Below are 22,692 nucleotides of genomic sequence, written 5' to 3'. Positions count from 1 at the left end.
GCCAAGAATGCGGTTGGATTTACAGTAGGTATATATATTTTTTCTTGCTTGAATGTAAAGTCAATTTGAAGATTCCTATTTATTACAAAGTACAAAAAAGTATAAGGAATCATGTCAACATATACCGAATTAGCAAGCATTATTAACAGCACTGACAGCATTAGTGATAAAGTTATTTATGATGCATCACACAATCAGTTCACCATTGTCTCTGATGAAACTGCCCTCAAGATTATCCGTGCATTGAAAGACACTATAGTAGTCGCATTAGTATCTGGGTTTAGCAAAACCAGCTACCTTGTCCAGGATCATGTGAAGTATATCAAGAGAATCCAGACAGCAAAGTCTCCTGTATCATATGTGAAGTTCGTAGCCAGAAAACTCTTCCCAGATAATGCAGCATATACTGCTAAGATAGCAAAGATTCGTGAATCATACAAGAATAAACAAGCTCTTTTAGACAAACTTGAGGCCCTCTTCGAGTTGTATTATAATGTAACTAAGGACTCATTAACAGGTCCCCCAAAGCGAGCTGTCACTATGAATGAGGCTGAGAAAACCTTAGCAGAACTTCTTGCATAAGCGGCTCTTGTACGAATTTAGTTTATATTTTTTATCCATTTGTAATGGGCATACAGTAATTGAAGATGGCTATAGTATAAGTAACATAACATCATGTTGGACCGATTACCAGTAGAAATAGTCGAACGCATTGTTGCAAAGATCCCAGATACTGACCTATTGCAGCGAGTAAAGTAGATAGTGTGTGGTGGCAGGAGGTTCGTCAAGAAGCATATAAGAGATGGAAAAATTACGCTACTACAATTGGGCATGTCCAAGCTCTTGGAAAGCCGTTTGAAAAAGGGAATATTGACTGGATATCATTTGAAGATGTAAACGACTTCTATAAAAGATGGATAGACCGCTTCACCGAGGATCAGCTTTATATTATGGAGAAAATGCTTAGGAATGGGATGGTCGTGGACTCCCAAGAGAGGGAAACCATAGAGCATGCATTAAGTGAACAAAGATGGGGAGGCGACCCTTGGGGACTGAACTGGGAGTGGAACGAATGGACTCAACAGGAGTAGCTTATTTATCGGGTATCCTCATATTTCTTGACAAGGACTGATGACCATGTAACCTTATCATCAGGTATCCTTGCATTTTTTCGACAAGGATTGATGACCATGTAACCTTATCATCAGGTATCCTTGCATTTTTTAATAAGGACTGATAAGGACTGATAGATCTCTTACCGCTGATCTATTGACCAAAAATTTTCGGAAAGAAAATTTTATATCTTCGTACTAACAACTCTTATATTTTACCCAACTCATACCTTCTAACATGTCTAGAAACCTTGCTAGAAGAGGTGGCGGCAGCTATAACCCTAACAGTAATAAGGCTGCTCGTCAAGAAAAGAAAAATAATAAAAAACAACTCTCTGACAACTCTGGTTCTGATAGTGATAATAATTTTCAAAAACGTTCCTGTATACTTACCAAAGACTCCATGGATGAAGACTATGAAGATTTTGTTGCCGACGCGCCGGCTGACGGTGGTTTAGTTGGTTCAACTTCGACCGCTATTCCTCAACAAAATAATTCCCGCAGCACTGCCCAAGAAAATACTCAAGCTTCTACCCCGAATATTTCTGCTGCGCCTACTGCGCCTGGCCAAGACGCGTCCTCTGGAGCTAACGCGTCTATTCATGCACCAAGAAACAAAGAAAACAACTCATCCCCTAGCGCGTCCCCTAATATGGACGTAAATGATGGTACATCACCCGATCAGGTTGTTGATCCCTCCCCCACCATTACCATTAATCGTCAAGATTTCCTGGCTGCGGCTGCGCCCAACTCCGCTCCCCAAACTCTAGAGAAACTTAAAACTAATAAGGCAATTATAGATGCCGTTAACAATTTATTTTTAGAAACTTACGAATCATATACCGGTCGGGCTCGTATGACTGGTTCAGGGGACGCTAAGCGTCTCATCATACATTTTCATACTGCAGAGGCTCGTGATTTGTGTGTTGGAAGCACACACTCCGATTTTCCGGACCTACAATTCCACCTGTACGATCCCAAACAACTCCGGTCCGATGAAGACCTCCGTGCAATTCAAGTCACGGATATACCGTTCTTCATTACTAAACCGCAACTCCAATCCTACTTCAAGAAATTCGGCAATCTCCTTGCCCTTCATCTATACTCAAGGAAAGGTGCTAAGATGCAACAAGTTCACATTGTCTATGATCATGCTGATGCCATCTCCCGTTTCACTACTCAATGGGCAGTTTACTGCTTTTCCACCTGCTTACGTGTTACCCCATGCCATTACTCTTTGGATCAAAAAGCTGCTCGTAGAGCGTTTGTAGCTGTTCTCTCTGGACTTCCCGCTAATACCAAAGATATCCATCTCGCTCCTTTGGTTAAAGAACATGGAGCAAAAGCCATTAACATCCCCCTTTCCCTAAATTCTTATAAACCCAAACCTTGGGCTTATGTTACCTTCAACTCGCAAGAGACAATGGATGCCGCTATGGAGCAGACTATTGGTTTCCAAGGTCGTACTCTTCGATGGGGTACATCCAACGATTCGAAAGCTCTTTGCCACCGATGTGGTAAACTCGGTTGTGCTCCTACCTCCTGTCCGCTTAACCAATGCCGTGGTCGTTCACGTACACGTGACCCTGTGGCTGCTCTTAAAGAACGCTTCAATATTGGCCAAAGGCCCGCCCAACAAAGAACGCTGCGCAATAATTCTCGATCTCGATCTCGATCTAAATCTCGGGATCGTTCTGCTTCAGCTCAACGTTCTAATTCCAACTCCAATAGATCTAATAATAATAATTCCAATATTAATGCTAAGCCCTCCTCCTCCTCTGGCTCAGCTAACTCCTCCTCAACTGCTCATGGACGTACACCTTCCAACAACTGTAAAGGCAAAGATAGATCTGTTTCCTTTTCGTCCAATGCTTGTGCTCCACTCCCGGATCCGAATTCTCCTAATGCTCTTGAGGCTGCCCTTAAGATTCTTAATGTTTTAAAGAATCTTCAACAAGATGTTGCTCGAGTGGAATCCCGCATTTCAAATCTTGAACTTAACAATCAACGGCTATCTGCTATTGAAGCCCATTTAGGCATCAATCCTCCCTCTGCACCTGTTGTTAATACTGAACCTGATCGAATGGAAGAAGACCCTCCTGAAACCACTGGCACCTTAATCCAGCATCCCAATGCTCCTTTATCTGCTGGTTCAATGAAATCCTCTTTCTCTGCATCTACATCCAACAAAGCCCCACACTCTGCTTCCGCATCCACTTCTAACCCTTCCCCGCAAGACGAATTGAACTCCGTTATTCAAGATCAAAAAGCGATTAAAGATACTTTACAATCGCTCACTGGTTCCATCCAAGGTTTTATTACTTCTCTTGGTGGTTCTCCCTCCGATCGAGCTTCAGCTCCTTCGCAATAACTGATTTCTCACCTCCTTTCCCCGTACTTTATTATCATAGTGTTCTAATGTCTGACAATTTTAATTATGATACGTTTGTTCGAAACCCACCCAATCCTGTAGATACTTATAATTTTTCAGAACATGAATCTTTATTTACTACATTAAATTCCCCCCCTATCCCCAATTCCTTTAATATTTCATCCTTTAATATTAATGGCCTTCAACATAATAGCCAAGTTAAAATTGAACAAATTTCCAACTTTTTCAACCTTAAACATATTTCCTTTGGTGGTATCGTAGATACCCATTTATCCCCTAAACGACTTCATTTTCTCTCTAAACGCCTTCCTAATTATACTGTCTTTTCATCTGATATAGATAAAACCAAACAAGTCAAATCTACTGGTGGCGTTTCCCTTTTTATTGAAAAATCTCTTGCTTCCCATGTACAAGATTTTGTTTCACATTCTTCACGTATTTTATCTGTTGACCTCTATTTTAAAGGCAACGTTAAATTGCGTATTTTTGTTATTTACATCCCCCCTATTTCTGATTCTAAATTACGATCTGAAACTATTGATCTCCTTTTACAATTATTAGTGCAAACTAAACAACAAAATTTTTATCACGCCATTTGTGGCGATTTCAATATGCATTTAGATGCCTATTATCCTATTTATTTTAACCGCCCTTCTGTTGCTTCCCAACGAACTTATCGTTTGCTACATCATCTTTTATCTCATGGATATGAAGAAACTATTCCTGTTAACGCTTCTGATTCCTTAGGCACTTTTCACCATGACGATCAAGTTACTCGTATAGACTATGTTTGGTCTTGTCCAATGCTTAAAAGCTTTGCTCTCACCTCCTATATATTTGACGCCCAAGACACCTGCTCTTCCGATCATAATCCCATCATCACTTATTTCGATGATTCACTCTTGTTTGCGTCTATCAAGGTTGCTCGCGCTAAACAACTTCAACGTCGAACTCGCCGCATATTCAAATTTGATTCAGTGACTGATCAACAATGGGAATTCTTCTCTACTCATACTGACTCTTTATGCGACGTACCGCCATCAACCTTCTCAACATGGCATATTAATCAACAATGCGAATATTTACATTCTCGTATATTGAAAGCTGCTAATGCTTCCCTTCCATCTGTTATAGTTGGTAATCAGCATACACCCACGATGCCCAAGGATTTGGAAGCCTTAACTCAACATTATCATTTCCTCAGCCGTCTTTTGCATTCGATACGTTTATTGCGAAAATATCCTTCTACTTATTATAATAGATATGAACGTACTTGGTCCACCCATTTCATTAGACTTCAAAATATTCTACATCTTTATAAGAAGGTTATTCCTTCTCCCCCTATTTTGCCTGTTTCTTTATCCATTTGTAGGCAAGACGATTTTAAATTTCTATTAGACTCATTAAAGCTTATTTCTAGTGCCCTTTATGGCTTCCTTCTCCTTAAAGAAAAAGATTTTCAAGATTCTTCCATTCGTGCTAAATTGGATGATAGGGATAACAATTTTGCAACTGACATCTCTTCGTTTATTGATTCCGCTCTTTTAAGAACTCGACGTCGTATTACCTTGGATCGTGTGTTTATCGACCACCCTACACATCCAAAATTATTGATAGACCCGCATGATATTGACGACGCCGTTATCGACCACTTCCAGAATTCCGTACCTATTAAATCATCTCCTCCAGATACCATTTCAACTCTTCCTGAAAGATGGTCTTCTGCTTATCACCCTATGGACGATGTGGATTCTTCAATTTACAATTCTTTATTGGATCCTCCTACTCTCGAAGAGTGGTTGTCTACGGTCTCTTCAATGCCTAATGACAAAGCTCCTGGTCCTTCCATGATTACTTATGAGATGCTTAAGCATCTGGGTTCAAACGCTTCTGCTTTGGTTTTAATCCTTGTCCAATCATGTCTTCGTACCGCAGATATTCCTGATTTATGGCGCCAGGCTATGGTCTTTCCTATCCCTAAACCTCACGAATGGAAATGTCAACTAAAGAATACAAGACCTATTACTCTGCTCGAAGTAATTAGAAAATCTTTGGTCAAACTTTTTTATAATCGTCTCGCTTCCATTTTGGCTTCAAATGAAGTTCTCAAAGGAGGTAACTTCGCCGGTCTCCCAGGTGGTTCTTGTCACGACCCTATTGTCGTTCTGGAATCTATTATCCATGATGCTCATGTCAACAAATCGCCGCTTTGGATCCTTTCGCAAGATATTTCAAAGGCTTTCGACTCGGTTGATCTCAAGATGTTGCGTTTCGCTCTAGATCGCATTAAACTTCCTGCTTCTGCTACCAAGTTTATTTTATCCCTCTTCATGAAACGCTCTAATCGCGTTTTTACTGCTCATGGAACTACTTCTTCTTACCGTGTTCGCATTGGTATAGATCAAGGCGAAGTTATCTCTCCTTTACTCTGGGTCATATATATAGACCCTTTATTGACTGTTCTCAAAAAAGAAATGATGGATCCATATACGCTTCATGCTCCCTCTTTAACCAATCCTTCGGCTCAGACTAATTCAGATGGATTACGTATCAATAATTTGGTCTTTATGGATGACTCTACTTTAATTTCGTCATCCAAATCTGGAATGGAATCAATGCTTTCTATTACGGAAGAATTTTATCAAATCAATAATACTTCCGCTAATCACAACAAATATGTTTTAATTACTAATTTGTTGCCTCCCACTTCAGTTTCTTCGCCTTCTCCAGTCGTGTTTGACTTGCAATTATCTGGACTGAACAATGTTCCTTCCATTTCTATTGTGCCCATTTCCATGAATAGTTCTTTCCGCTTCCTTGGCGTTTGGTTTAATGTCGCTGGATCTCGCAATTTTGTCAGGAAACAAGTCGCTTGTGAATGTAATTCCTTTGCTGCTACCGTTCGCCCTGCCAGATTATCTGCAAAACAAATTGTTTATCTACACAACACCGTTCTTATTCCAAAATTGGAATATCGTATGCAAGTCACTCATCTTTCTGAATCTGAATGTGCCTCGGCAACCAGCAGTATTCGCTCCATGGTTAAACACAAGGCCAATTTTTCACGTGTTCTTCCTGATTCTATTCTGTTTTTGTCTCAAGGCTTGGGATTAATTAACTTATTTTTTCACCAATCACAAACGCATTTAATTAATTTATTTTTATTAGCTAATTCTTCTTCTTCCTTTATGAAAATTTTATTTCTATATAGATTACGTTTAATTCAATTTTCTTTTTTAATTCCTATTTCCCCATTGTTAGTTAAAGATTGGACTATATGGTCTAAACTTTTTGCCTTTAAACAGGATTATATCGCTTGCTCTATCGCTCTCCTGACCACCACTCCCTTCAAGTTGTTGCGTTCACGACTTTCAACTTTGCCTGACCTTACTATATCCAACGGTCATACACCTTTATATGATGTTATGACTCCAAAAATTTTTATATCTTACTTCCGACGTCTTAGAAGTTTGCAACTTTATTACCTATCACAATTTATCACGCCTCAAGGAACCCATATGATTACTTGGAACGTTTATCTATCCAATTTATCGAGCAAGAAAGGTCATCGTGTCCTCCCGCACAAATGGTTCAATGACATTCATCAACGCGTCACTACTCCAGGTTCCAATTCTCTCTTTTTGGATCGGTTTTCTTCTGATGCTATTCCTTCCAATATCGACTTGCTCCCCGCCTTTGGTTCCTCTCGCAAATCCATGAAATGGATCGTAACTTTGGATGATGATGGCTCTCCTCTTTTTGGAAAACAGCTCAGTAAACAACAATATTCCTGCAAGATTGTCCATTGGACCTCTGATTGTGTAACTCGACCTAATGATGTTATCACGCTTACTCCTTGTCCCGGTTGTTCTAAACATGTACTGGTTACCCATACTAAAAGCAATCCAACAGATGTTACTCCTTTATGTATCATCCCAAAACTCTCTCCTCTTAGATCTTTACTTCTCCCAACAACGCAGGAGCGTATTAGACATGACACCACCAATATTACTTCTCCCTTTACTTGGGCGGACCTTGACGAGACTGTAAGATCCTATTATGGTCGTTTGGACATTCAACCTAATTTTTCACAAGATGCTGTGGCTACTCTCCCTTCTCCTTCTCCTCCTCCCTCTTTGGGTTCGGCTGCCCCTCTTGCTTTTGCTGCCTCACCGTTAGCGACTCCTCCTGATAACCACTATTGTTTTTATACCGATGGTTCTTTAATTAACCTTGGCACTCCTGATGTTTCTATGGGTTGGTCTTGGGTTCAAGTCCTTGATGGCGCTGGCTTTTTCCAATCTATCGCTGCTCACGCTCATGGAATTATTCACAATTGGCCTTCTTCTACAAGGGCTGAAATTGCCGCTATACATGCTGCTCTTACAGTCACTCCTCCCTCTTCAACGGTCACTATTCATACTGACTCTCAATCTGCCATAGATGGTCTTCGTCTATGTGCTTCTTCTTCTTATTCCAATAGTAGGCTTTATTACAAGACCACCAATTTTGAACTTTGGGCTATTATTGAACGTCTCATTTCATCCAAATCTTTATCCGTCACTGCCGTTAAAGTGAAAGGTCACTCTGGTAATTTCTACAATGACTACGCGAACTCATTAGCCAACTCTGCGCATACTTCCTCTTCAGCAATTCTTCTTTCTGATCTGGATCAAGTATCTCCTCACGATTTCGTATTAAATTATGATGATGTTTTATGCGAATCTAACCCACGACGCCTATTCAAGCAATATTCGCAAATGCTGTGGATGCATAGATTAACGCGTTTATCGCGATTTAACTTTACCATTGCTTTATCTTCTATCTCAGACTTCGTAATCGATTGGGATCTTACCTGGTCCACGTTAAATGCTGAACCTCAGCATGATGCTTCTTTTACTCGTGCTCATGCTTCCTCTCATCGAACCTTCAAATTCAAACTCTTTCTGGAAGATTTACCTACCTTGGAACATCTTAAAAGAATCCGCCCGGACTTGTGTATCGACATCTTATTATGTCGTTCATGCCTCGACTCCAAGGAAGATTTCATGCACTTATTTATGTGTAAATGTAGACGAATCGCTATGGAACAGATTCTCCTCTCCTACCAACATCACTTTATTAACAAACTTCAAGAAGCTGGTGATCTTGTTAACAAAGATCCGTCTCTAATTATTAACAAATTTAAATCTCTTCCTTGTTGGTCCTTTTCCTCTTCAAATTGGACTTCATATAGCCTTGTCTGTGGCTGCCTTCCGAAATCCTTTGTCGCATTTTTTGAAGAACTTTCTATTCCACGAAATTCCGCGATGAAGGTTATCTCTGCTATCCACAATCACTTTATCCAAAAGATCAGAAAACGAATTTGGCTACCGCGCTCCTATGATAAATCTAAATGGGAAGACGCGATGAATATTACTCATAAACTCAAACTTTCTCAGCCTTCAAATTTGCCAAAGTCCATGTACTTACCTTTCTCAACTTTACCTCCTCCGACCCTTTCCGACGCCGCACGTGACTCCGACGTTGATTATTTAAAGAACTCGATAAAATATGGTTTGCCTTGGTTTAATCACTATTCGGGTTTTATGGGTCGTCTAACGGTGCAACTTAATAATAGCTTTAGCAGGGTGGTGTGTCGATTTTAACAATGGGCGCATTGTTCGTTAGTTTGTTTGCATAGTTGCTTCTTCTTAGGTTGGAATATATCTAGGCGGAGGATCAGGATAGTTTTAGTGTTATGCGATTTTTTCCTTTTTGAATTAATTTTATAGCTTTATTACTGTTTTGGAGACTATATAGTTTTGTTTTTAGTTAATTTTATTTTTCTTTTTTTGTACTTTGAAAATTTTATATTATTTTTGTAAGTTCGTTAAATAAATTTAATAAAGATAAAGGCTACTATGCCATGTTTGCCTTAATAAGGACTGATGACCATGTAATCTTATCATCAGGTATTCTTGTATTTTTTGATAAGGACTGATGACCGTGTCACTTGGTTATTGTAAATTGAAGAAAACTATTAGGTATGTAGACACGTACAGAAAAAAGACATGTCTTACCCTTATATAGCTAACCCTATAACTGGACGTCCAATTATTATCGGTGGAGATACCTTTAATCGAATAGTTATGGAATCCCATGATTATATTGATGGAAGGCTTGTCCGTAGACAAACTGCACCTCCACCTGAAGAGCAACCTGTATATTTAAATACAGATACAGGACGTTATGTTCGACGTGGTACTAGAACATATCATAGACTGATTGAGAGTGACTATGAGGTAGTTGAGGATTACTACTTTGTCCATTATGAAGAAGAGGCGCTTATAGAGGAAATCATCAATGAAACACGCTATAATGAGGAAAATCTTGATGGGCAGCGGTTAACTTTCAATGATATACAACAAATCAGGACTGCTATTCAGGCTGACCAAGATGAATATGATGATTTTATCTTACAGCAGGATATGACTGATATGACAACTATCGGTCCTTCCGGTCGTCCACGAACTTTGGAGGACTATACCCCGAGACTTGCAGAGCTTAATATTGAGTTGTGTAGGGAATGTCTCATGCCTGTAAGCCCAAGTGACTTAACGGACAAGTTGTGCAAGGACTGCTCCGAATAGTTACTTAATTTTGAATAATTCTTTTTTACATAAAGAAAGATAGCCATGTCAACATCAATCGTAATAAACCAGTGCCAAAACTGTGGAGTAATCACTCCAAAAACAGCATATAGAGGATTATCCAGTGTATTATACAGACAGATTATAAAGAAGATTAGTGATGAGAATGATCCTCTACAAGCCTTGGGACTTGCTAGGGATAAGTTAGTTCAGATCATTCGTCGGGGAAGTAATGTGGACTTTACACAATTGTTTACACAAAAACTGGATATGAATATTATGGATGGAGAGCCATATGAAGATATTAGGAAGTGGCTTCTCGAACAGCTTATAGCCATAGGTTATGACAGTGGAGAAATTGCTTTATATCAATTTCTAAGGGATACATATCCAGATGGTATTGACGAGCCTTTCACTACATTCTATGAGAACTATGTAAATCATATAAGTAATCCAATGACTAAGAACTTTGCTTCTCGTGCTTTAGGAGCAATAGGGTTGAAGGATAAGATGTTAAGGATTGACTTTGAAGGCCGTAAAAAAAGTGCTATGATTCTTAGAGCTTCTGCAGACGAATTACTTGATATTCTCACAAGATACTATTAATCCCTACTTGTAATGCTCGACGGTCCATGTGGCTCTTAGAAAAGATCTGTAGAAGGACTTCAATACCTTCTATTATTTGTTTATTATCCAGAGGGCGACTAGACTTCAGGGCTTCATATCGGGAGAATAACTCCTTCACATTCTCAGTTTTCAGAGTTTTAGTCTTTGCAGTCCTACCCTGTACTTTTGCTAAGAAATCATGAAAGTCAGCTCCTAGGGTCTTACCAGAGAGTCCATAAGCTTCCCGAAAGACATATTTAATCCAGGTATCTGCATTCTTGGCTAAGACACCAGGTACAAGTAAATGTTGATGTTCTTTAGGGGATGGAAATACCTGAGCAAATTCAATCAAGTGTCCACCTTTTTTTGCTTCAAATACAGCTTTCTGACCATAGGGACTAAACTTGGATCGAACTGTGATTGAACTGGGTTCAGACTGAGATCGAACTGGATTCAAACTTGGATCAAACTGAGATTGAATTGAGATCGAACTAGGATTGAACTGAGATTGCTCTGTGATCGAACTGAGACTAGTATCCCATCTTACTCGAATGGACAGTAGATCACTATTGGACCGTCTAAGATCAAACACTACAAATTCACGTTGCAGAGTAAGATCATCAATTACTGGTGCTAATGACTCTGATTCTTCTGTATATAGGCGGATGATTCTCTTGGTATCTGTAAGGCTCCCATGACCTCCATGCAGTGAGATGTAGTTAACATTTTCTCGAATAGCCTTAGGAATGGCAAAGAATCTTTGGGCTACATAAATACATGAAATATTTTTGTGTCGTCCATGTGTAAAGTAACCAGTGATGAGATCCTGGATTTTTTTAGGTGCATCCATCAGATCCTCGAAGATTACCACAGTAGCTTGAGTAGGGTCGAAGGAGTCAATCTCTGGAATCTCACTATGGGTTACTGCAGTAAATGGGATCTTCTCCTCTTCGAAAAAATCATGTACAACTGCCCACTTCGGCTCATCAAGATATCTGCCAACTAAAAGTACTGCATCACATAGTACATACCGATTACCATCTTCCTTTGCTTTCTTGTCACCCATTAACAAATTAATGATCATAGTTGTCTTACCTGAGTCTGAGCTACCTGCTACGGCTAATCGAAAGGGTCATGATGGAGCAAACTCATTGCCTTGTCTTGAGTCGGTCGTGTACTCATTGTAAACGGTCGAATATCAAGCACGAAAAGATGATAAAATTCAACCACCAAATGTAATTGCCAAATATCAAGAACGAACAAATTAATTATGAATTGGCGTAGATGGATAAATAATTAGCCGAAAAGGATAAACATTTAGAAAGAGTAATGATCTACATGATGTAATGTTTGTTAAATGATTAACAAAGAACCAATAGGATAATTAGAGTCGATCAATTGCGGCTTAGCAATCTTTAACAATAAGAGCAATTAGAAAGAATAATTATAAGCCACAAAAGATAGATTATAAGCAAAACATATAAAGCGAATTGAAAGAACATATAAAATAATGTCAGAAAGATTAAAGAACGTAAAATAATATAAAAGATAATATAAAAAGATAATACAAAGATATTATAAAAGATAATATATATACATAAAAGATAGCATATTAAAAGATAGCGTATTTAAAATATAGATAGTATATTAGAAAGATAGTTCAAAGATAATATGTAAAAAGAACATAAAAGATAGTATATAGATAGAATAGAAGGTAGCATAAAAATTGTATAAATAGAGAACGGAATTCAAAGTAATTCCATAGTTCTCATCCACAGAACTCAATAAAAATATAAGTTTCATTTAATTATTTGTTAATGAAGTTTAATGTTAATTAAAGGTAATAGGTTCGCCCTAAACTTTAATTAATGTTCGCTTAATTAATTTTAATTAAACAAATGAAAATTTTAAGATGAATTAAATATATGTTTTTGAAAAGTAATAATTCGTAGCGAGAGCTATCGAAGTTTGAAATTAAAGGTAAAAGTGGATATAATTTGAGGAAAATTTAGAGAAGTAAATTTTATTTTATATCGTTCAACATTTTATATTACTAACGCTATTTATGTTATGAACCAAGAATGTTGTTGTATGTTGTTCGTTGATTATATTGTTTGTTAATTATGTTGTTGATTAATTGCTCGCTCGTTTAATTGTTCGTTCGTTCATTTATTCGTTCGTCCGACCATGAGAATGCCCGTTCGATGTGGCAACTCTGTAAATTGATGACAGAGGGAATTGGGGGATCTCATCGTCCAAATTGTATACATAAAGATCCATTTGAATTTTATTCTAACTTAGTTTAAATACGATGTCGACATCAACACCAATTCCAGTTTATACTCCTTCAGAACCTACTGGACCGCTTCCTGCACACTTGGTCAATGAAAAAGACGATGATGAATTAGTTAGAATACTAAAGGCTCATGCAAATTTATTAACTACCAGGGGTCGTTTAACTGTTGATTCAGAGATACAGGAGGCAAATAATCAAATCAAACATATTATTAATATATTAATGTATCGCTGTAAAGCAAAACATGAAGAACTTGGTATTACAAAAGATTTGTTAGTTTTTGCACAAGGTAAGATAAATGCATTTGATGAAACGTTTACTAATTTAGAACGTCAACTAGTTATTATAATGATAATTTCATAGAAGAAAACCATAACCTGCAAAGAGATTATGATACTATGGTAGAGCTTTGTCAACGGGCTATAGGTGAACGTAATCAGGCATGACATGAACGTAATGTATTACAAGCAGATTATACTCAAGCAGTAAGGGATCGTAATGAGGCTCAAAATGCTGTGAATCGTGGTAATATCCTTCTAAATCATTGGCGGCTGAGAGCTACTTGGACTGGAGGACAACTTGTATTGGTTAATGCGCAACTTGGACAGGTTAATGCACAGCTAGCACATGCTGATAATAGGGTGCGTTTTGGGATTCAGACATTAGGGAGACTTAGGAATAGACTTTTCCAACAGATAGCTGCTCTTAGAATTCAGGTACAATGGTTTCGAATTAGACAATTGAACCCTCCTCCACCTCTTTTAAACAATCCACTAGAGACGATATGGCTACCACTGCAATAGGATTGCCGATTTTTGAGGGTAAAGCTACTGATGATATTGATACATTTGTTAGGCTTTATATGGGTTATCTTGATACTATTAATCTTAACCCATACGCTGCTGGAGGGCCACCAGAGTCTTGGAAAAGAGCTATGGGTATACTTAGAAGCAGGTAGATAGACAAACTGTACGGTACGATCAGCTGAACTGTACGGTACGATTAATTATAATAAAATCCATACAGTACAGTACAGCACTTATATATATATATATACATATAAGTCTTGTATTGTACCGTACAGTTAAATTGTAACAAATTTCGTACAGTACAATTGTAAAAATAAATGATTATCACGTGATTCTTATATTAAATTCACAATTAAAAAAGTTCTTTATTAATAAAATTATAAATAAATAAATAGTTATATTAACTGTTAACGTGCGCAAATATTTTTATTATTGTCATTGGAAAATTACTTTATTTTACTTCGAACATGCTGCACTCTCTATAAAAGTAATTGAAAATCATGTTGAAAAAATTATAAACCTAAGAGTTTGTTTCTTTTCTCAAGCAGTGCAATTTCCCTTTCAAGCTCATCATTTGCCTGCTTTCGAATAGCTAGTGTTTCTTGCGCCAAAGTATTAACTTTTCTTTGTTGATCAAAACATGGATCTCCGTTTGATTCAATAATTTCAATAGTATCATTTTCCTTATTATGAGAATTACTTTTTTGTTTTTTTACTGTACTCAAGGATGAAGTTTGTTTACATTTACGCTTTTTTGCTAAAATAATTAAAATACAAATTATTACGTTAAATATATTTTAAAAATAATTAAAATAATTAATTATACTTACCCGCTCTTTTCTCAGCTTGAATTGATCGTGCCAATTCAGATTTATCTCTATAAGAATCAGGAATATTATATTTTTCATAGACATTTCCACTTTCCCACTGTCGTTTATCAAAGTTACATCCTCTAAAAAAAAGGAATTTTAATAAATATTTAATAAGTTTTATATACAAACAAATAAAAAGTTTTACCTAACAATTCCGGCAAGAAGTGATAAATTACGTCCATCATGATTTACGTTTGCATGTGCACTTTCTCCCACATTGGTATTATTTGGTGTTTGATTCCAAATAATATGATCCATTTTGGTAAATGCAATTGATATACCCGATAGTACCCATGAAACACGTTTATCTTTTACCCAAGCTATAAAAAAAATACTTTAATATTTGTTTGAATTTTGATGAAAAGTTAAATTTAATGATTACCTTCTGCTCCTAATTCGCCACTAGATTGTATTTTATCTAATACTATTAACACTTCTTCTTGTGTATCTAAAGTTGGTACTAAATACATAGCACTTCGAATTTCACTTGATATCTGCTTATTTTTGTCAATATTTCTAAATAAAAAAAAATAAAATATGATTATAAATTAGTAATTAATTCAATTAGATTATAAAAAATTATTAATGCATCTAATTACCGCTCATAATGAACTTGGCAAAGTTTATATATATGTTGTAAATGCTCAACTGGCGTTAAATTTGGATACTTTGAATTTAAATATCGACCTAAACCTAATTAAATATTAAATTTTATTAATACCTATACTCAAATAATTCGAATTTATACTGTAGTTTAGCTTACCTAAAGCTTGCCCTTTGTGTTGATCTGCGATAATACATCCCAAACCCCTTCCATGAATATGATAAAAATTAAATATTTCACCCGTATCTTTTTCTATGCAATTAAACAAGTCTTCAAATAGGTTTTGATATGCATCAGCCGTCTCAATATTTGTAAATATTCGTGCAAAAGTTAAAGCTATATATATTTTTAAAGCAATTAAATTAAAATTATAAAAAATTAAATAAATTAAAGTAAATAAAATTTAACTCACTTTTTTGTATTCGTGATACATATGCTGATACTTCCCATTCATTTGTAACACCATGAATTCTTTTGAATGCCATATCAATTTCAAAATATGTCAATTCAGGAATTGCTTTAAGTTGTTGCTTTGTAGCACATACAACAATATATTGGCCACTATCAAGAAATCCTGTAAAATAAAATAAATTAAATATAAAAAATTAAATTACGATTAAAAAAGTGATATAAACGTATTACGCGTAATACAATTTACTTACGAATTGATCGAATATATGGATCTTCACTTTTTTCATGTTTCATAAATTCATGTGTAACTCCCAAGATATTTTGTCCATATGGATACTGTGAACGTCGAGTTTTGCCAATATAATAATCAATTTTAGATTGATTATTCAATGATGGATGTAATTCACTTAATTGTTTTCCATTTAAGTAGTTTTGAATCATTGTTCCTATTTATTTTATATTATTTTAATTAGCTTATATAAATAATTATGATTTATATTTGTGTAATTTAACTTACCAGTTAAAAACTTTCTTCTTGTTAAATCAAGAGTATGTTCATTATTGATTATATTTTGAAGTTGATTTTTAATATTATATGGGGTTTTATAAGGTGGTGGAGGTGGATGATTATGTTTTCCCACCGATACAGTTGCAATAAATGGGCATTCCTTTAAATTTTCTGGAATTATATGGTAGAATGTAACCGGACATGCACTAGCCTTCTTACTCACAGATCCTTTAACAATTCGATTTTCGACTTTATGCAAAAATGCTAATGAAACAATAATTATTAATTATTTTAGATAACAAAAAGAATACAGTTATTAATTAATTTACTTACGACATTCATCAGATCGTGCAATATTAGGTCGTACCATAAAACACTCATCTACCGTATTAACTTCATCGTTCTGCAATTTAAATATTAAATTAATTTATTTATTTTAAAAATATATGTATAACACAGCAAAAAAATATTTATAAAAATAAATTTGAACTAAAATTTTTGTGCGAAAAAAATAAAATTACATAAAAAATCATTTTCTATCGAATTTAGAATTAAAATCCACTATGCTAATTGCCAAATTTAGTTAAAAACATTTTTGTATAAAATTACTTTTTAGTGAAACGGATCACCAGATTTTTACCTTAAAATCGATACCATAAGGATGATAGGAATATTCACTAAACATCGTTTCTAATAATTCCAGATCAACATTATTTGGAATTGTTAAATATCGGTGTTTTTCTTTTGGTTTCCAATTAGTACATCCAATAAACTTTTTTTTTGATGTTATTAAACCAGCCACCTGAAAATATTATAAATTTTAGATAATCAAATAATAATAATTATAATTTTAAAAGAACTTATTATATAATTTATACGTACTTGATTAAATTCACATAATTTTGGTATACCGTTACATTTTACTCCATTTTGATCAATATATTCACAATGACATTCATATGCTTTAGCGAACACACTACAAAATAAATTAGTTATTTTATGAACTTTAATATATTATTATATAGTATTTATAAATTAAAATAAATATATGAATTACTAACCAAAGAGTTGTTTTCTCATGAAATTTTTCATTGGCGTCAAATATATTTTTGAAAAAGGATTTAGAAAAATCCACAGATGTATGACCAACATCTAATTCTTTGGACGCAAATTCACATACTTTAACACTAAGGCAATTACGTTGTTCCTTGGATACTCTGATTCCAGGAAAAAAATCACAATTTTGTACTTTGCGAATTGTACCATTGCCTCCATATGAATATTGAATATTATTCATAGCAAACGCTTTTTGTGCTTCATTCTCATCCCAACCTGATACATTATAAATACTTGCGAAACCAGTTTCAGATGTATTAGGATATTCTTGAAATTCTAAATAATAGTGAACCTCAGATGCCGTTAAATTTCTACCAAATTTAGCAGTATTTTGGGTAGGCCACTATTGAATATATAAAATATAGAAATAATAATTAATAAATATAAAGTTTAATTTAAAAAATTATTTTGGTAATTTTAATGGTACTAAATACAAGGACAAATGCTAATTTTAGCATTAGAAACATATTTCTAAGGAATCTATTCGTGTAAAATATCTGTTATACAAAAAATAAATACTAAAATTGGTTTATTGCGGCACTTTCCGAAATTGACCACCTGCTGAAACAACTATTTTGACCTTTTCAGCATGTTTAGCCCAGGTTATATACCTCTTCGATAATTTCTTTATTGACTTCGGTAGAAATTTCTGCCATTTTTGTTGTAAGATTTATATGTATAAAGTCTTTGTTGACTTTTAGACGTGTTTCTTTGACGTGTTTCTTTGGGAGAGTGAGAAAAAAAAAAAAAGTCTGATCATAGATCGTTTGGTTGTACAAGTGTTATACTGTACACTGTACTAAAATTTTATTGTTACATAAATGATCGTACAACCACAAATGTACAGTACAGTTCAGCTGATCGTACTGTACAGTTTATATGTATACTCCTTAGAAGCTGTATGGCTGGTGAAGCGGCTGAATGGTTTGATCGAGAAATTACAGGAAAAAATTGGGAACTTTCTGGTATCACTTCAAGAGGTGGAGCTAATTTAGCTGCTTTTGTAGCATTAGTAATACCAGAAGGTGCAGGAGGACCAAATGCAGGTACCTATGTAAATGGGTCTGAAGCACATGTTTATGCTACAGATGCAGCTAATGCATTAGTAACTATTAGAGCAGCATTTATTCCTACCCATGATTTAATAGGTGGAGATAAAGCTTGGGGAAGAGCTGGTGCTCGTCCGACAGATAGAGTTGCTCCAGCTACTGCAGATGCTGGTGTTGCTGCTGCTAATAATCATCCTATAGTTTTTCCAGGTATTAAACCTAACCAGGCGCTTTATTGGCTTAGAACACAATTTCCAACTATTTTAGATGAAAAGAAACGTATCCGTTTTAACAGTCTTTATCAGGAAAATGAGCCAGTTGATGCATTTTATAGAACTGTAAAGAGAGCTGGAAAATTACTAAAACTAACTGATGATCTTATTATCGACCAGTTCTTTAGAGGTCTTTCGGCTGATAATATTTTTGAAGCAGAAAGGTTTAGTAATCTTAATCCTGATGACTTGGTTAAACATCTGAGAAATTTAGAACGGAGAAGGGCTGAGATGCGCTTGGAGTTATAAGATAGAAATTGGCGACTTCAAGCAGATTACAGTGATGTAACTCAACCTCCGTTAGAAAAACAGGAACCTGTCGTACTGACATCAAAGTCATCTGGGGTTACTCAAGAACAATTACAAGAATTACTTAAGGCTCAAGCTGAGGAACTTACCAAGAATTTTCAGGTGCAATTTAAACAATTACAGGCTCGGCCAGTTCGTAATCCACCAGTCTATAGACAGCAGATTAAACCTGTTCGACCAAAACCACAGCGACGTGTTGTTCAGGATTATCAGGATCCTGATTGGGATGATGGTTATGTAGATCATGATGTTGGTGATGATCCTGATGCTCCTGAGTGGACTTTGGATGATCATCAAAATGCTATTGATCTTATTATAGGATATAAATGTGGGACGTCTAAAATACTTACAAAACAACTTCAGAAGGCTAAAGATAGACGTGATGATCTGGATTTGGCCTGAGCAATGAGAAACCTCAATCTTAATGATGATGCTATGGACATTGATACTGCGAGTTTTGGTGAAAAGGTAGAATTGAGAGAAAAAGATGGTGATGTCTATATGGTTCGTGTTGGGTCAAAAAAAAAGTAGGTTTGAGTATCTCAAAACTTCTTAAGTCGTCCCCAAATAAGACAGCAGTTAGCTCTTCTAGTGTGCCATTGAAAGGCAAAGCAACCCCTGTTAAGATTCCTGTGAAAGTTACTGGTAGTAAGTCTACACCTGCAAAAGCTGTTACTAAGAATGACTTATTAAGCCTGTTAAGATCTGCAGACTTTAGGAAATTACTCCGTGAGATTCTTCAGGAGGAGTTATTGTCTGCTAGAAAAGTCACAGAGATTCCGGAGGACCTAGTTGAGGAGGAACAAGAAGAGGATATCAGGGTAGACGATCCTATGGATATTGACATAGCTCGTTCAGCGTATGATTGCTGTTTGTGTCTTCCCGGCTCTCCAAACCTCATCATCACCCCTAGGCTGTTCAGGAAAAAATCACGTACCTGATCATTGGTGAATTCTGATCCGGAGTCTGTCTCTATTCGATGTGTTGGTAGCTTAATGCGATTTCTTCTGTAGATTTTAACAAATCCATTGAGAACCCTATTTGCAGTTTTATCCTTTGGGGGTTCTGCGTCGACTCGTTTACCCGTGACTTCTACTACTACGAGGAAATAGTGGAATCCTTTGGGGTCGACTGGCATCTCTGCGAGATCTGCCTGATGTGTCGCATTTGGTTTCCATACAACTACTCGTGGACGCTCTGATGACTTCTCCTTTAGGGGCTTTTTGTATAGGTTGTAGTGCTCCTCACCTTTTAGAATTCGTGCTGGTACTCCAGAGAGATTGTAGTATTTGTAATAATTCTCTAAATGCGACATATTACGACAAATTAAAGGAATGGTTTTAGACTTCAAATCTTAAAATGACACGTTTTTACTGCCTAAAGTGCAAGAAGGAAACTGAGACGGCTAGTGAAATACAAGATATGACTACAAATGGGCGTTACCGGCTGCATGGTGACTGCACAATTTGTGTTATGCATAAGAATACTTTTACTGGAATAGACTGGGTGATCAAGAAGAAGACTAAGGAGAAAAAGAAAGAAACCGCTGCTAAGAGACAGCAGACGGCTTACAATCGGCAATGCAAAAAACTTGGACAGAAAATCTTAGATTCTGATGACGCGTGTAAACAGTGTATTGATAAATGCCTTAAGGAGGCAAAAAAGAGGAAGACGGATTAGTACTGTCTTCTAAACTTATCTGGATATGCTCTATTCTCAATACCCATTGTTCAATTACTTATTTTTTCTGACGGGGGTGGGACGGGGTTGGTCTTACTGGCTTTATAGACCTTCTAGGGGCTTACCTGCTAACTTATCTGGTTTGCTATCTCACTGCTTCCAACAGATTATTAGACGGAATCCTGATCATATGACAGAACTATGACAGAATGACAGATCTGGGGGTAAAATCAAAACTTTTTTCTGGGGATACCCTCTCCCGATTTTTCTGAAACATCTGTCATATCCGTCATATCTGTCATACCCCTTTGATTCTATCGTATTTTCCTCTCTTTTCCCTTATTTTATCCTTTTTTAGTATATTGTTATATGACAGATGTTAATGACAGATGGTGACAGATATAGGGGATTCCTGAGCCCCCGTAGGGGGAAGGAGGTACTGCGACAGGTCGTAGACCCGGAGGTGGGTGGTGCTTGCACCTCCCACATCCAGCCCGATGACATATTTTGTTGTAATGGATAATATACATGTCTATTCATTTCATTTAAAGTTCCTCGAAGATTACAGAATCTGCAACCTGAATATGAATTATGTCCCGTTAAATATAAAATTTTTGAAAGAGCAGGAAGATCTCCAGTCCAAGCTTATATGTGAGCACGTAAAGTAAAATATTCTTTTTTGTTTCCATCATAACATAATATTCCATCTGTAAATACAAAAATATGATTAATAAATATTATATTAATTATTATTTTTCATATTTTTTAATATACCTTGTAACATTTTCATCTCTTGAATTAATGGATAGAGAAATGAATTAAAATCTTGAGGTTGTTTTGGCCCTGGGATTATTAATATTACCATTAAATTTTCTTTTTTTACCCTTAATTCTTGAGGCAAATTATTATTTATAAAAAGAAATACCCAACAATCATCAGTTTTTTGTCGAAATATTTGATAACCATCACAAGATGCAGTAAATGCAACATCTTTAGGATTGGAAAAATATGCATCATTTAATAACTCTTTATAAATCAGCCCATCAAAAATATCACCTATGTCCCTATGAACAAGATCTCCTATATTATTAGTATAGTTATGCGTATATAATAATTCTTTGGATCTTTTAGAGTTTTTAAATTGAAGCTTTAAACGCTCAATTATAGAGACAAAAGGTAAATTTTTTCTTGATTTACCATTACTATAATATTGGTCCTCTTTACAAAATTTACACTTTCTTTCATTTTCTAAAACTCCTACGAACGCACAACATGAATTAACACACATATCGTATATTTTTGGTTCAATTCCTACTATCAAATCAAGTATTTTTTTTATTTTATTTAGGCTCATTTTATTTCTATTGAAAGCTTTATATATATTATTAAATGCAGCTTCAGAAAAATTAAAATTTGATTTCATATATAAAAGCCTTAATCCTTCAAGCAATTCATCAGAAATAATTGTATTATCTAAAAATTTATCACTATTGTTAATAAATAGTTAATAAATAGTTAATGTATTTAAATACTATTAATAATTTATTTTGGAATTCACCTTCTTCATTATCAGCATTAGAATTTATGTTATCAGATTCTGATTCATTTTGAGAATCAGAAATTGAATCATCATTTTCATAATAATAATAATATTCATTTTCATAATTATTAGTTTTCTCATTTTCTTCATTTTGGAAACTAAAATCATCATTAGTTTCTTCTGGAATTTCTTCATTATCACACATTTCCATATATGATCGTTCATTTTCTTCTTCATTATCACTTGTCACCATAAATGATCATTCATTTTCTTCATATAAGTCTTCTTCACGTAAGTTTTCTTCGTTTAAATTTTCCTCTTCAGAATGATAAAGATTTTCTTCAGGATGAAGTCTTTGGTATTCATCTTCTAGAGCTTGTGCCTCTTTTTCTTCTAATAAATGTCGAGCTACTGTTGTCCTATGAAGTACTCTTCCCTTACCATTTGATAAATTTAAACGATGTTTACATTCACACTTAGGCAT

General features: G+C 35.5%; 6 protein-coding genes across 6 annotated transcripts; 4 read left to right on the top strand and 2 right to left on the bottom strand.

Annotated features, from left to right (window-relative positions):
* Window positions 1-111: 111 nt before the first annotated feature.
* Window positions 112-582, top strand: OCT59_019269 (uncharacterized protein; the record flags this gene model as incomplete). Its single annotated transcript, XM_066135911.1, has 1 exon — window positions 112-582. One exon carries the CDS (start codon window positions 112-114, stop codon window positions 580-582), a length of 471 nt encoding a protein of 156 aa, XP_066005156.1.
* A 93-nt stretch (window positions 583-675) lies between these two features.
* On the top strand, window positions 676-1,091 carry OCT59_019268 (uncharacterized protein; the record flags this gene model as incomplete). The annotated part of the gene is made up of 2 exons (XM_066135910.1): window positions 676-755; window positions 914-1,091. The coding sequence occupies 2 exons, from the start codon at window positions 676-678 to the stop codon at window positions 1,089-1,091; spliced, it is 258 nt and encodes an 85-aa protein (XP_066005155.1).
* Window positions 1,092-9,557: 8,466 nt separating this feature from the next.
* On the top strand, window positions 9,558-10,742 carry OCT59_019267 (uncharacterized protein; the record flags this gene model as incomplete). The annotated part of the gene is made up of 2 exons (XM_066135909.1): window positions 9,558-10,085; window positions 10,176-10,742. The coding sequence occupies 2 exons, from the start codon at window positions 9,558-9,560 to the stop codon at window positions 10,740-10,742; spliced, it is 1,095 nt and encodes a 364-aa protein (XP_066005154.1).
* Window positions 10,743-13,053: 2,311 nt separating this feature from the next.
* On the top strand, window positions 13,054-13,996 carry OCT59_019266 (uncharacterized protein; the record flags this gene model as incomplete). Its single annotated transcript, XM_066135908.1, has 4 exons — window positions 13,054-13,327; window positions 13,402-13,470; window positions 13,522-13,679; window positions 13,775-13,996. The coding sequence occupies 4 exons, from the start codon at window positions 13,054-13,056 to the stop codon at window positions 13,994-13,996; spliced, it is 723 nt and encodes a 240-aa protein (XP_066005153.1).
* A 307-nt stretch (window positions 13,997-14,303) lies between these two features.
* Window positions 14,304-18,014, bottom strand: OCT59_019265 (uncharacterized protein; the record flags this gene model as incomplete). Its single annotated transcript, XM_066135906.1, has 17 exons — window positions 14,304-14,326; window positions 14,596-14,604; window positions 14,678-14,799; window positions 14,865-15,039; window positions 15,102-15,235; window positions 15,388-15,412; window positions 15,483-15,659; window positions 15,736-15,897; window positions 15,986-16,180; window positions 16,252-16,402; window positions 16,466-16,506; window positions 16,576-16,645; window positions 16,883-17,044; window positions 17,125-17,218; window positions 17,304-17,317; window positions 17,651-17,701; window positions 17,970-18,014. 17 exons carry the CDS (start codon window positions 18,012-18,014, stop codon window positions 14,304-14,306), a joined length of 1,650 nt encoding a protein of 549 aa, XP_066005152.1.
* A 4,453-nt stretch (window positions 18,015-22,467) lies between these two features.
* On the bottom strand, window positions 22,468-22,692 carry OCT59_019264 (uncharacterized protein; the record flags this gene model as incomplete). Its single annotated transcript, XM_066135905.1, has 1 exon — window positions 22,468-22,692. One exon carries the CDS (start codon window positions 22,690-22,692, stop codon window positions 22,468-22,470), a length of 225 nt encoding a protein of 74 aa, XP_066005151.1.

This window comes from Rhizophagus irregularis, chromosome 28, assembly GCF_026210795.1.
Source record: "Rhizophagus irregularis chromosome 28, complete sequence".
Classification (NCBI taxonomy): Eukaryota; Fungi; Glomeromycota; class Glomeromycetes; order Glomerales; family Glomeraceae; genus Rhizophagus; species Rhizophagus irregularis.
The sequence above is the reverse complement of the archived record's forward strand: the minus strand, read 5'-3'. Positions and strand labels throughout refer to the sequence as shown.